Genomic DNA, 14,758 nt, shown 5'->3' with positions numbered 1-14,758 from the left:
TCAATTTTCTCATTTGATTTCCGAGTACTTTCACTTCCTGCAATGCCTGATGTAATCACTGACATCCTACTTTCTAATCTCTCATCTGAACAGCGAGATGTGCTGATACAATAATGGTTTGGAGTGCCTAGCAACAGCCTGTACAGCCGGAAGGTATCATTCATTACAATTGTCTACAGTATGTGAGGCAAACTGTTGCCAGCCTCAGCCCATCCGTTCTCAACACTGCAGACATAACGGGGGAGGGTGTGAAGCTAACCTGATGCTGCCATCTAATCATTTATTTGTTCCTCTATTTTACTAAATGCTCCACTCTCGTATACAATGTTTAAAAGACCCATGTACTTGCCCTGTGCCAAGTATAATGCTCTGGCAGGAGGCTATTGATTAAAACCTTTGAAGCAAGCACATGTGGCTACCTGTGGATGTAAAGATTTTCCTCTCCTATTCATATGTCTGCAGGTTTACCTTCCACCTGCCTGAGTTTTCTATGAAATATCCCTTTATGAAAGATAGCAAGGCATGAAACTCATTGTTACCTGAGACCTATACAGCTTTCTATAGTAAACAACGCTTGCCCTCTGGGAGAAGAGGAAATACTCTGCCAACTCCTCACTGGAAATTGGATCTTTAACCAATGAGGCAATTGGAAAGAGAATAATATCCTGATATGATACAGGAGCTGAGCTGTGGTCGGGGGAGAAATCAATCCTTGACACTGTTGCATTTTTATCTGATCTTTGTGTGTGTGCGCGTGTGTGTGTTTGTCTAAATATACACCAATTATGGAAAGGAGACTGTCTGTACTTGGAAACCACCGCGGTGATGCTCACAGAGCAATGGTCCCAACACACACAGAGCTGGCTGGAAGTTCACTGAACGCTCACTCTCTCGCACACAAAATGAAATGTCAAAGACTCCCCAATATTCACAGCCATCTGTTCAAGAGAAAATGCAAAGTAGTCTGTTTTAAAGCCTCCATCAGAGTCACACTGCAGCCGGGCTCCAAGCTGACCAAAGAGGTGCCATCATGTGACAGATTGTTTTATCAGAGAGTCATGTGAGACCTACCAGTGTTAGAAAAGGATGAATACGGGGGAAAAGCATATAGGCTCCTATGCTAAATAATACTGAGAACATCAGGGACATCTTTAGAGCTCTTTTTCTGATGACATAGGCATTCCTACCCATTAGTGTCTGTCTCCTCTTTGCCCCCGTCAATCATTCTGTCTGGGCCTCCTGCCACAGGAACCATGTGTAGTTGAGAAGTGTATATGATATAATGAGGTTGGGAAGCCTCAGAGCGAGTAATGACTGATCATGAGCCATATCACAGTATTACTTTGTTTCGTTGCTTTTCCCAGTGAGGAGGATTTCAGAGTCTAAGTCAGCATCTCTGCTGTATTTTGAAAGTAAAATATGCCATATAAAAAAAATTGTATTTGCAACATTAACAAGCATGCTCATAAACAGTTTAATACACAATACACTGTTTAATGTTCACATATTCATGATACTACCTATCAAGAGGTTATCTTGATGAACCTAGTTTTGATACCAATATGGTATTAGTCATTTTACTACCAAGCTAACATATCCACATGTTTACAGTTGGCTTCTTAAATACAATATTAGCTCTATGTGTGAAAGTTGTTTGTCTTAGCTGAATTTCTCCCTCTCTGCACTGTATATTAATCATGCATATATAAAACGCAGCCCCAAGGGTCCATTTGGGGCTGCGACTCATTTGACCACAGGGTTGATTCAGCACGTATCCATTAGCCCTGGGGGCCTAATATGAAGGTAATTTAGCCCTGAAGTCTTTCTGAAGAAAACTGTACAGTCTGCACATATGCTTGTCTTTTTTACGTTTTCTATATCGACTTGCAAACCAGATTTCCTCTGTCGCAGTTACATATCCTAAATGCAAATTCCCCAGTTGTGATGTTGTGTTATAGACTATTACGACCCTCTTCTGTTGACTGTTGATGTTGTGTTATAGACTATTACGACCCTCTTCTGTTGACTGTTGATGTTGTGTTATAGACTATTACTACCCTCTTCTGTTGACTGTTGATGTTGTGTTATAGACTATTACTACCCTCTTCTGTTGACTGTTGATGTTGTGTTATAGACTATTACTACCCTCTTCTGTTGACTGTTGATGTTGTGTTATAGACTATTACTACCCTCTTCTGTTGACTGTTGATGTTGTGTTATAGACTATTACTACCCTCTTCTGTTGACTGTTGATGTTGTGTTATAGACTATTACTACCCTCTTCTGTTGACTGTTGATGTTGTGTTATAGACTATTACTACCCTCTTCTGTTGACTGTTGATGTTGTGTTATAGACTATTACGACCCTCTTCTGTTGACTGTTGATGTTGTGTTATAGACTATTACGACCCTCTTCTGTTGACTGTTGATGTTGTGTTATAGACTATTACGACCCTCTTCTGTTGACTGTTGATGTTGTCAGTGTGCCACTGGACCACACATGTATTGCTGATTATTATTTCATTGGCAAATACATAAATGGAATAAATATATTCAATTATGAAATGAAGTGCCATCACTTTCCCATTTTGAATTGTTTTATTGAAAGCGTCTAGTAGCCTGAATTGGCAAGTGTCATGGTAGAAGGTATTATAATCTGACCAAATATGGATATTATTATTGGAATACCGTAATTTTCTCCAACTTTTGAGGTATTCCTCAATTTGTGGAATCAAAATGTTGTCCTTTATGATTTATGGCATCAGGTGCGTCCATAGATTGATTAGGTGCGCCCTTTGTGCACAATTGCGTATAAATGACAGATCATACAGTGACAGATTGTTTGTACCTTGGTTGGAGGTAGCCTGTCTCTGGGCAGACAAGGATCCCCCAGACTGCACTATCAAAGTCATATAAAACCAAAACGTAATAGGTGGATATGTATGAAACCTTCTTGCTTATTTTTCATTGACAAATGCGCTGCCGTTTGCCACAGCCAAAGAGCTGGATGTTTGGATGAAGTCAAACAGCTACCACGTTACGGATTTATTTTCTCCCACACGCAGACCCGGAAGCAGAAATACAGACTTGGGCTTTGTTTTGTTTTGTTAGAGTCTGGACTGGAGTTGGAGGGGAAGCGACAACGTGTGCATGGTCGGGGAGTTATACCTTGGGAATGGAAGATGAACACATTTCTCTCAATGTTTACAAGTGTACAATGCCTAGATTTGTCAGCAGTTATGACGAAGAGACAGTCTGCAATCCACCAGAAGTGTTTGATAAAGTTGAGACATCAGGCACAGATTTTATTCAAGATGCCTGGGAAACAAAGATCCGAGTACAAGACGGGGCATCGGAGACGCACAAACACAGACCTGAGAGAACGAGTTGTAAAGAAAATGTTGAAGGATACAGTTTCAGAAAACCGACTGCAGTGGATATTTTGAGGAATTTCGGGACGACGAGATCCCCCCCGAATTCCAATAACAATTCAGCAGATGACCAAAAAGAGCCAGAGGATGCCGTGGTAGAAATTGTTTTAAATGAACGAACTGATTGTGTGGACCTTGAAAAGTCAAGTGGTAGTGAAACGAAGGGTGGAGAAGAGCAAATCGCAGATCACACAGAGGGATTAACGTCATCCGATTTGGATGAAGTCGATGTAACAGATTCTGACGAAATTTGTGAAAGTAGCAGGGCTGACGACGATGTCGTACAGTTGAAGGAACATGTTTACTGTACGGTATACTGTATTGCAAACGATAACTACAGGAAACCGGCTGACAATGCCGGAGAACACCAATATAATGGGGCGATAACTCCGTCAACATCAAACGTCGCCACAGAGCCATCCACGGATTTGCAGCAGCAGAGCGATTTGGAACTAGGCCACCCCTCTGTCCCGGAGCCATACACCCTATCGAACCTGATTGATCCTAGAACTCTGAACAACTTTTACAACGGGGATTACAATGTATCAATTGTCTTGACCTGTCGCATCTGTCTGGACGACAAGCACATAAAGCCGCTACATTGTTGCAAGAAGGCTGTCTGCGAGGAATGCCTGAAGAGATACATCAGTTCACAGGTATAAACCTGGCATCACAGTTCACTGAAGGCTGTCTCCAGCGTCACATGTTTTCTATGTCAAGCCGTTTGGATGAAGTGTGTGTGTGTGTGTGTGTGTGTGTGTGTGTGTGTGTGTGTGTGTGTGTGTGTGTGTGTGTGTGTGTGTGTGTGTGTGTGTGTGTGTGTGTGTGTGTGCGTGTGTGTGTGTGTGTGTGGATGTGTGTGTGTGTGTGTGTGTGCGTGCGTGCGTGCGTTCAATAGACACAGGATAAATCCGCAACCCTTTTGATTTAAACGAAACCTTCCATACATAGTTGTCCATTGTAGAGGTGCAAAGAGAAAGGTATTTTTTGGACCTGAATGCCAAAACATTAAAGAAACGAGGTGCTCAAAGGTGACCCATTTTGCATACCCCACTATAACCATGAGACACCCATGTCTTCCTCACTGGAAAAGATAAACGGTTGAGATTGACATAATTTAAAAGCTTTAGTGTTGTCAACATTTTATAATTTCTGGAGAAATTTTTTACAACTTTTTTTTTTTAAATGCATTTTTTAAACATTTTAATGTAATCAAATCTAATGTTATCTAAAAACGCATAAAAGGCGATTTGTTTTCTTCGTATTTGTATATATTGTAGCTTTGACCCTATTTTACATCATCTGAGGTTTTTGTGTTGTTCCCGCCATCGGTTGAGACACAACATGCTCTTGAGTACACGGTGGGTGTCATGTTTTGGCTGATAAATGTACTCAAATAGTCCGGAAATAAACATTTCAGCATTCAAATCCTACCACAAAGACGGTTGGAGTTCCACACAACATGTTGTTTTAAATTATACTGTCAATCCCCCATAGGAAACCTATTGAAATCACACACCGTTTAGCCCAAGGGCTGTTGGCTAGAGCGAAGTAGCCAAGACCAGTGGAGGCACATTTGCTATTTAACGCAACAGTTTTTGTGGACAAAAACTATTGGTGGAGTTGAAAATGCGATAGATACACATTAAACTTTACATTTTTATTCGGTACATGAAAACAGAAGGGAAGCATTACATTTTATGTGCACTACGTCATGACGCACTTTTTAGCTGCATAAAGTCTGGTAGAAACACACCACTGGTGGGAAAAATGCACATATTCTCTTCGTGCGGAAATTAGAATATTCCCATGAAAATCTGTCGCCAATTTGATGGAAATGTAGCTCGTGACACAGAAAGAGATTGGGCCTATACATATTCAAACGAGGCCTACCTGTTGTGATTATTGTGGGTTTTTACAACACAAATGTATGTTTACCCTCATTGGATTAGCTTTGGGATCATTTGAGACACTCCCTAGCTCATTGGCATGTCAATAGCTTATCCAGGTGCAGTATGTAGTGGTATGTAGACATTTGGCTGCCTGTGTCGTACTGTATACCCAATGGGAGCGTTGGTCCATGTGCTCAGACTAGTTACCACGAGGAGGAACACCTGCTGGGGCAGTCATCTGGGAGAGTGCTGGGGTCTAGTATTACACTGTACACCATGTGCTCAACTACCTGAGGTAGACCCAGTCAAAATAGTCTGTCTCCGCTGCAGCCTGGAAGAGAGACAAGTAATTGGGAGGTAGGTTAGTAATAGTGATAAATTAACACGTTTAACAAGTTTCCATCTTAGAATTAGTGTTATGCCTATGTGTCAGTATTTTGCTGGGCTGCTTGGGGAGAAGGGATGGAAGGAATATCCCATTGTGTTGTAACTGTGCTGCCTGCCTCAGCCATTGTTTTCCTTGTTTAGGGAAGCCATGTGCTTCCTGCTTGCTGAACCTACTGACTCCTCATGTAAGGAACAATCTGCGACAGTGCTGTGCTATGGAATTCAACAGGATAACTAGGCCCAACTATGTGCTACTGAGTGTAAAGTGAAGGGATATGTTAGGCATTCCCCAGAGAATGTATCCGTGTCCCTGTCTATCCTTGAATAAAGTATGGGATGACTGTGTGGGATGACTATGGTATACAAAGTTTCTATGGACGGCTAACACAGAAAACTTGTGTGTGGTGTCTGTGGGTGGTTTGCACAGATATGGAGGATGTAGAAAAAACAAGTAAAGAAATTGACAAAAAAAATTGCAACATCAGTGAAGGCACTGACTGACTGCCTGCAAAATGGATTTGTTGGCTGAGTGCTGTGGGTGTGCTGTCTATCCTCACAGCTGATGGCAGCAGCGGAGGTAGGGGTAGAGATTGTAATGTGTGGCTGTAATTGATAGCCTAATCCAGGGGTTCCCCAGCGTTTTTCACAACCCCGCGAAGTAAAAAACATAATAATGATAATAATTGAAGTGATGTGATCAACGGCCAGTGTTTACTAATACAATTGTGGCTATGAGAGTCTATTACAAATCAGTCTGACAGTACTTTTGACCGTATTTCAATCTGAAAGTATGGTTTGAAGTGACTGGAATGCATCCGAAAGGTATTGGGAAGTTCAGAAGATAATCAGGCAATAATGTTGTATGATCTTCTGTGTAGAAAATATGTTCATTTTCCACAGTCTGATTTAGTGCCTGCCCATTGGGCAAAGACTTAATTTCCACCCCAAACATCTGTGATGACGTTGAATCAATGTGCAAAAACTGATTGGATTTTCAAAGAGTCATTAGCGTAGCCCAAATTTCAACATAAATCCAATGACATGGTGACATTTGTTGTTGATTTCACATTGAATTTGTTAGTTGACAACTCAACCAAATGCATACAACAAAAAAATCACAAACGCAACATGTAAACATTTCCACAATTTTACTAACTTACAGTTCATATAAGGAAATCAGTACCTCAAAAATACATTCATTACGCTATCGTTTATGGATTTCACATGACAGCCATGGGTGGGCCTGGGAGGGCATAGTCCACCCAGTGGTCTGAGGCCACCCCCTGGGGAACCAGGCCCAGCGAAGCAGAATGAGTTTTTCCCCACAAAAGGGCTTTAATACAGACAGAAATACTCCTCAGTTTCATCAGCTGTCTGGGTGGCTGGTCTCAGACGATCCCGCAGGGTAAGAAACCGGATGTGGAGGTTCTGTGCTGGCGTGGTTATGTCATGTTTGTCATTTATTGTCATGTCTTGTCCCTGTGCTCCCCATGCTATTCGTTTCCCTCTGCTGGTCTTGTTTGGTTCTTTCCCTCCTTCTATCCCTCTCTCTCCCCCTCCCTCTCTCACTCTCTCGCTCTCTCTTCTCTCTGTCGTTCCGTTCCTGCTCCCAGCTGTTCCTATTCCCCTAATCATCATTTAGTCTTCCCACACCTGTTCCCGATCCTTTCCCCTGATTAGATTCCCTATTTATTCCTTTGTGATCCGTTCCTGTCCCGTCGGTTCCTTGTATTGTATTCACCATGCTGTGATTGCGTTTCGCCCTGTCCTGTCGTGTTTTTGCCGTGATTGTGTATCACCCTGTCCTGTCGTGTTTTGTGCCTTCATCAGATGCTGCGTGTGAGCAGGTGTCTCAGTCGACTACGGCCTGCGCCTACCCGAAGCGACCTGCAGTCTGTGGCCGCTTCTCCAGTTGTTTCCCCTCTACAAGTCTAGAGGATTTCTGTTATTCCGTTTTGGACTTTAATAAACTCTGTTTCTGTTAAGTCGCGTTTGGGTCCTCTTTCACCTGCATGACAGAAGGAACCGACCAAGGAATGGACCCAGCGACTTCAGACGCTCGTTACACTGCCGTCGAGATCCAAGGAGCCATGCTCGGCAGACACGAGCAGGAATTGTCTGCTGCTCGCCATGCCGTGGAGAACCTGGCCGCTCAGGTTTCCGACCTCTCTGGACAGTTCCAGAGTCTTCTCGTGCCACCTGTTACTCCCTGGCCTGCCGAGCCTCCAGAACCTAGGGTTAATAACCCACCTAGCTACTCCGGGCAGCCCACTGAGTGCCGCTCCTTTCTCACGCAGTGTGAGATTGTGTTCTCTCTCCAACCCCACACATACTCTAGAGAGAGAGCTCGGGTTGCTTACGTCATTTCACTCCTTACTGGCCGGGCTCGAGAATGGGGCACAGCTATCTGGGAGGCAAGGGCTGATTGCTCTAACAAATTCCAGAACTTTAAAGAGGAGATGATTCGGGTTTTTGACCGTTCAGTTTTTGGTGGGGAGGCTTCTAGGGCCCTGGCTTCCTTATGCCAAGGTGAACGGTCCATAACGGATTATTCCATTGAGTTTCGCACTCTTGCTGCCTCTAGTGAGTGGAACGAGCCGGCGCTGCTCGCTCGTTTTCTGGAGGGACTCCACGCAGTGGTTAAGGATGAGATTCTCTCCCGGGAGGTTCCTTCAGATGTGGACTCTTTGATTGCTCTCGCCATCCGCATAGAACGACGGGTAGATCTTCGTCACCGGGCTCGTGGAAGAGAGCTCACATCAACGGTGTTTCCCTGCTCCGCATCGCAACCATCTCCCTCCTCTGGCTTTGAGACTGAGCCCATGCAGCTGGGAGGGATTCGCATCTCGAATAAGGAGAGGGAACGGAGGATCACCAACCGCCTGTGCCTCTATTGCGGAGTTGCTGGACATTTTGTTAATTCATGTCCAGTAAGAGGCCAGAGCCCATCAGTAAGCGGAGGGCTACTGGTGAGCGCTACTACTCAGGTCCCTTCATCTAGATCTTGTACTACTATGTCGGTCCATCTACGCTGGACCGGTTCGGGTGCTACATGCAGTGCTTTGATTGACTCTGGGGCTGAGGGTTGTTTCATGGACGAAGCATGGGCTCGGAAACATAACATTCCTTTCAGACCGTTAGACAGGCCTACGCCCATGTTTGCCTTAGATGGTAGTCATCTTCCCAGTATCAAATTTGAGACACTACCTGTAACTCTCACAGTATCTGGTAACCACAGTGAGACTATTTCTTTTTGATTTTCCGTTCACCGTTTACACCTGTTGTTTTGGGTCATCCCTGGCTTGTATGTCATAATCCTTCTATTAATTGGTCTAGTAATTCTATCCTATCCTGGAACGTTTCTTGTCATGTGAAGTGTTTAATGTCTGCCATCCCTCCCGTTTCTTCTGTCCCTACTTCTCAGGAGGAACCTGGCGATTTGACAGGAGTGCCGGAGGAATATCATGATCTGCGCACGGTCTTCAGTCGGTCCCGAGCCAACTCCCTTCCTCCTCACCGGTCGTATGATTGTAGTATTGATCTCCTTCCGGGGACCACTCCTCCTCGAGGTAGACTATACTCTCTGTCGGCTCCCGAACGTAAGGCTCTCGAGGATTATTTGTCTGTGTCTCTTGACGCCGGTACCATAGTGCCTTCTTCTTCTCCGGCCGGGGCGGGGTTCTTTTTTGTTAAAAAGAAGGACGGTACTCTGCGCCCCTGCGTGGATTATCGAGGCTGAATGACATAACGGTTAAGAATCGTTATCCGCTTCCCCTTATGTCATCAGCCTTCGAGATTCTGCAGGGAGCCAGGTGCTTTACTAAGTTGGACCTTCAGTGCGCATCAGGGAGGGGGACGAGTGGAAAACGGCGTTTAACACTCCGTTAGGGCATTTTGAGTACCGGGTTCTGCCGTTCGGTCTCGCCAATGCGCCAGCTGTTTTTCAGGCATTAGTTAATGATGTTCTGAGAGACATGCTGAACATTTTTGTTTTTGTCTATCTTGACGATATCCTGATTTTTTCTCCGTCACTCGAGATTCATGTTCAGCACGTTCGACGTGTTCTACAGCGCCTTTTAGAGAATTGTCTCTACGTAAAGGCTGAGAAGTGCTCTTTTCATGTCTCCTCCGTTACTTTTCTCGGTTCCGTTATTTCCGCTGAAGGCATTCAGATGGATTCCGCTAAGGTCCAAGCTGTCAGTGATTGGCCCGTTCCAAGGTCACGTGTCGAGTTGCAGCGCTTTTTAGGTTTCGCTAATTTCTATCGGCGTTTCATTCGTAATTTCGGTCAAGTTGCTGCCCCTCTCACAGCTCTTACTTCTGTCAAGACGTGTTTTAAGTGGTCCGGTTCCGCCCAGGGAGCTTTTGATCTTCTAAAAGAACGTTTTACGTCCGCTCCTATCCTCGTTACTCCTGACGTCACTAGACAATTCATTGTCGAGGTTGGCGCTTCAGAGGTAGGCGTGGGAGCCATCCTATCCCAGCGCTTCCAGTCTGACGATAAGGTTCATCCTTGCGCTTATTTTTCTCATCGCCTGTCGCCATCTGAGCGCAACTATGATGTGGGTAACCGCTTAGCCCTAGGCGAATGGCGACAGTGGTTGGAGGGGGCGACCGTTCCTTTTGTCGTTTGGACAGACCATAAGAACCTTGAGTACATCCGTTCTGCCAAACGACTTAATGCCCGTCAAGCTCGTTGGGCGTTGTTTTTCGCTCGTTTCGAGTTTGTGATTTCTTACCGTCCGGGTAGCAAGAACACCAAGCCTGATGCCTTATCCCGTCTGTTTAGTTCTTCTGTGGCTTCTACTGATCCCGAGGGGATTCTTCCTTATGGGCGTGTTGTCGGGTTAACAGTCTGGGGAATTGAAAGACAGGTTAAGCAAGCACTCACGACACTGCGTCGCCGCGCGCTTGTCCTAGTAACCTCCTTTTCGTTCCTGTTTCCACTCGTCTGGCTGTTCTTCAGTGGGCTCACTCTGCCAAGTTAGCTGGTCATCCCGGTGTTCGAGGCACTCTTGCGTCTATTCGCCAGCGCTTTTGGTGGCCGACTCAGGAGCGTGACACGCGCCGTTTCGTGGCTGCTTGTTCGGACTGCGCGCAGACTAAGTCGGGTAACTCTCCTCCTGCCGGTCGTCTCAGACCGCTCCCATTCCTTCTCGACCATGGTCTCACATTGCCTTAGACTTCATTACCGGTCTGCCTTTGTCTGCGGGGAAGACTGTGATTCTGACGGTTGTCGATAGGTTCTCTAAGGCGGCACATTTCATTCCCCTCGCTAAACTTCCTTCCGCTAAGGAGACGGCACAAATCATTATTGAGAATGTATTCAGAATTCATGGCCTCCCGTTAGACGCCGTTTCAGACAGAGGCCCGCAATTCACGTCACAGTTTTGGAGGGAGTTCTGTCGTTTGATTGGTGCGTCCGTCAGTCTCTCTTCCGGGTTTCATCCCCAGTCTAACGGTCAAGCAGAGAGGGCCAATCAGACGATTGGTCGCATACTACGCAGCCTTTCTTTCAGAAACCCTGCGTCTTGGGCAGAACAGCTCCCTGGGCAGAATACGCTCACAATTCACTTCCTTCGTCTGCTACCGGGTTATCTCCGTTTCAGAGTAGTCTGGGTTACCAGCCTCCTCTGTTCTCATCCCAGCTTGCCGAGTCCAGCGTTCCCTCCGCTCAAGCGTTTGTCCAACGTTGTGAGCGCACCTGGAGGAGGGTGAGGTCTGCACTTTGCCGTTACAGGGCACAGACGGTGAGAGCCGCCAATAAACGCAGGATTAAGAGTCCAAGGTATTGTTGCGGCCAGAGAGTGTGGCTTTCCACTCGCAACCTTCCTCTTACGACAGCTTCTCGTAAGTTGACTCCGCGGTTCATTGGTCCGTTCCGTGTCTCCCAGGTCGTCAATCCTGTCGCTGTGCGACTGCTTCTTCCGCGACATCTTCGTCGCGTCCATCCTGTCTTCCATGTCTCCTGTGTTAAGCCCTTTCTTCGCACCCCGTTCGTCTTCCCTCCCCCTCCCGTCCTTGTCGAGAGCGCACCTATTTACAAGGTACATAAGATTATGGACATGCGTTCTCGGGGACGGGGTCACAATACCTAGTGGATTGGGAGGGTTACGGTCCTGAGGAGAGGAGTTGGGTTCCGTCTCGGGACGTGCTGGACCGTTCGCTCATCGATGATTTCCTCCGTTGCCGCCAGGATTCCTCCTCGAGTGCGCCAGGAGGCGCTCGGTGAGTGGGGGGGTACTGTCATGTTTGTCATTTATTGTCATGTCTTGTCCCTGTGCTCCCCATGCTATTCGTTTCCCTCTGCTGGTCTTGTTTGGTTCTTTCCCTCCTTCTATCCCTCTCTCTCCCCTCCCTCTCTCACTCTCTCGCTCTCTCTTCTCTCTGTCGTTCCGTTCCTGCTCCCAGCTGTTCCTATTCCCTAATCATCATTTAGTCTTCCCACACCTGTTCCCGATCCTTTCCCCTGATTAGATTCCCTATTTATTCCTTTGTGATCCGTTCCTGTCCCGTCGGTTCCTTGTATTGTATTCACCATGCTGTGATTGCGTTTCGCCCTGTCCTGTCGTGTTTTTTGCCGTGATTGTGTATCACCCTGTCCTGTCGTGTTTTGTGCCTTCATCAGATGCTGCGTGTGAGCAGGTGTCTCAGTCGACTACGGCCTGCGCCTACCCGAAGCGACCTGCAGTCTGTGGCCGCTTCTCCAGTTGTTTCCCCTCTACAAGTCTAGAGGATTTCTGTTATTCCGTTTTGGACTTTAATAAACTCTGTTTCTGTTAAGTCGCGTTTGGGTCCTCTTTCACCTGCATGACAGGTTATGGTCGTGAGGCCAGTTGGGCGTACTGCCAAATTCTCTGAAATGACATTGGAGGTGGCTTATGGTAGAGAAATTAACATTCAGTTCTCGGGGAACTGCTCTGGAGGACGTTCCTGCAGTCAGAATGCCGATTGCACACTCTCTCAACACTTTAGACATCTGTGGCATTGTGTTGTGTGACACAACCGCACATTTTAGAGTGGCCTTTGATTGTCCCCAGCACAAGGTGCACCTGTGTAATGATCATGCTGTTGAATCGGCTTCTTGATATGCCACACCTGTCAGGTTGATGGATTATCTTGGCAAAGGAGAAATGCTCTCTAAAAGGGATGTAAATACATTTGTGCACACAATATGAGGGAAATACGTTTTTTTGTGTATATGGAAAAAATATCTGGGATCTTTTATTTCAGCTCATGAGGTAAGGGACCACCAGCACTTTACATGTTGCATTTATATTTTTGTTCAATGTAAATCAAAACTACACGTTGTGCTGGGTGATCTAGTACTCTCTGTTCTAATGGGTCCTGTGCTTGTTGGCATTGTAGAGTGAAACAGGACACACGTACACATCCCAGAGTGTCTTATCTTTCAGTAATAGGGACCTAATATTTTGTAGCTTCAACCGTTCAAAAGATACAGCCTCATTTGTAGGAAGAAAGCAGACCTCTAGCGGCTACTGGAGGTTACTGCCGTAACCCTGGTTCTATGAACAAAGTGTGATTATTATTATTTATTTTTTTTGTCAGGGTTTCAAATCAGGTGACCCCACATGTGGCTGCGACCCCTAGCTTGGAAAACGCTGGCCTAATCACAGAGCTCTGTCCCTGTAGCACCTAATGAAATCCCGTTGCTCTTCCACGAGAGGCTGTGTGCCGCTGTTTGTTCTCTCTGAAGACGATGTCAGTTGGGCACCAAGACGGATCTTGTTATTGTCGTCTATGTAGCATCAGATTGCGGACTGTTCCTTGACTCAAATCCAATTTAGTCCTTGACTCATCAAGGTCAGGATAGGGACTGATACAGCACAAGAGCATTTCCATGTAAAAGACCCATCAGCGCCAACATATGAAGTTCATAGGAGCATATCAAATTGGGTGTCAAATGAAAGCTGAGAGTCTATATTTTGGGGGAAATGAAAGCATAGATACATTTTTCAACCATTTTCCATAAGAAAATGTTGACATAAGCAAAGGCTTCGATTTTTGGATAAACAGAAGGAAAAGGGGATTTTAGAAAACGTCTTCCAGAAAATGTCTTAAAAGGTATCAGAAATACATCAAAACACAATGATGTTGACGTAAAGACCCTACCAACTAATATCAACACTTATATTTAGTTTTGGAGAAATTGTTTACCTTCTGTAAGTTTAAGAAATGTTGCCTTGTGCCTTGAATTCTGTTACCAAATTTTTGCATTGTAATTTCAGAAAATGTTCATGATACAGTATTTCTGCACTAGTAGTGGGAGGATAGTGTTTCACAGTATTACTTACCCGCAAGTGTTGTGATTAGCTGTGATATTCGCCTATTGATTTCTCCTGCTGGTGCGGCATCTGTTGTCAAAATGGGAAAGCTGTTTTGACTTTGTGGTTATCTGGTGGAAATCGGGTAAAACGGCCAATGTTGAAAAAATTCTACACTGTTCGTTCAGTTTTTGTGTATTTGAGAAAGCAAACACTTAATATGGTAGGGAATCATTGTGCCTTCTAAATCTCTGTGAAATATATTTTCAATAACAAGGCTCAAGCACGAGTCTCCCCCATGTTACGGGGGAGATTTATTTTTAATGCAGCCTAGTGCTATTGCAATTCACCTAGCTTCCACATACTGTAGGGGAGAAATTCTAGGTGTAGCACCTTTTAAGATATTTTCTCATTTCTCTCCCTCATGAGGAGGGAGGATAATGAAGTTCACAGAAGTAAAAAGTAATAGTAGACCTACCAATTAGTTATAGTGATTTCACTGATATGAAATTTGTTTATGAATTATTAAGAGATTAAAACTTGTTTCTGTTACCACGTCGGTAACAGAAATACTGCAACTAAATTAGCCTCAATGGGAAATGATAATAGTCACAAACCACAGTGGGGTAACCTGCTACTGTTGTCCCTTCCACTTGCATACTGTTATGTTCAGCTCATAACTGTTTTCTTTCTTTTGTCTGGCAGTCAAACCAAGTGTCTTCGTCTGGACAACCCCTCTCTGTCTCTCTCTCTCTCTCTGCCT

At 45.1% G+C, this 14,758-nt stretch overlaps 1 protein-coding gene across 1 annotated transcript in view; it reads left to right on the top strand.

Moving 5' to 3' along the window:
• The first annotated feature begins 3,102 nt into the window (after nt 1-3,102).
• The window catches only part of LOC123995055 (E3 ubiquitin-protein ligase RNF217-like), a 28,066-nt gene continuing 16,410 nt past the window's right edge, over nt 3,103-14,758 (top strand). The window contains exon 1 of the mRNA XM_046298339.1: nt 3,103-4,087. Coding sequence (XP_046154295.1) covers nt 3,176-4,087 — 912 coding nt within the window. The 5' untranslated portion in view covers nt 3,103-3,175. The remainder of the gene's footprint in view (nt 4,088-14,758) is intronic.

This window comes from Oncorhynchus gorbuscha, linkage group LG14 (assembly GCF_021184085.1).
Source record: "Oncorhynchus gorbuscha isolate QuinsamMale2020 ecotype Even-year linkage group LG14, OgorEven_v1.0, whole genome shotgun sequence".
Lineage (NCBI taxonomy): Eukaryota > Metazoa > Chordata > Actinopteri > Salmoniformes > Salmonidae > Oncorhynchus > Oncorhynchus gorbuscha.
This window is presented reverse-complemented; position numbering and strand designations above follow the sequence as displayed.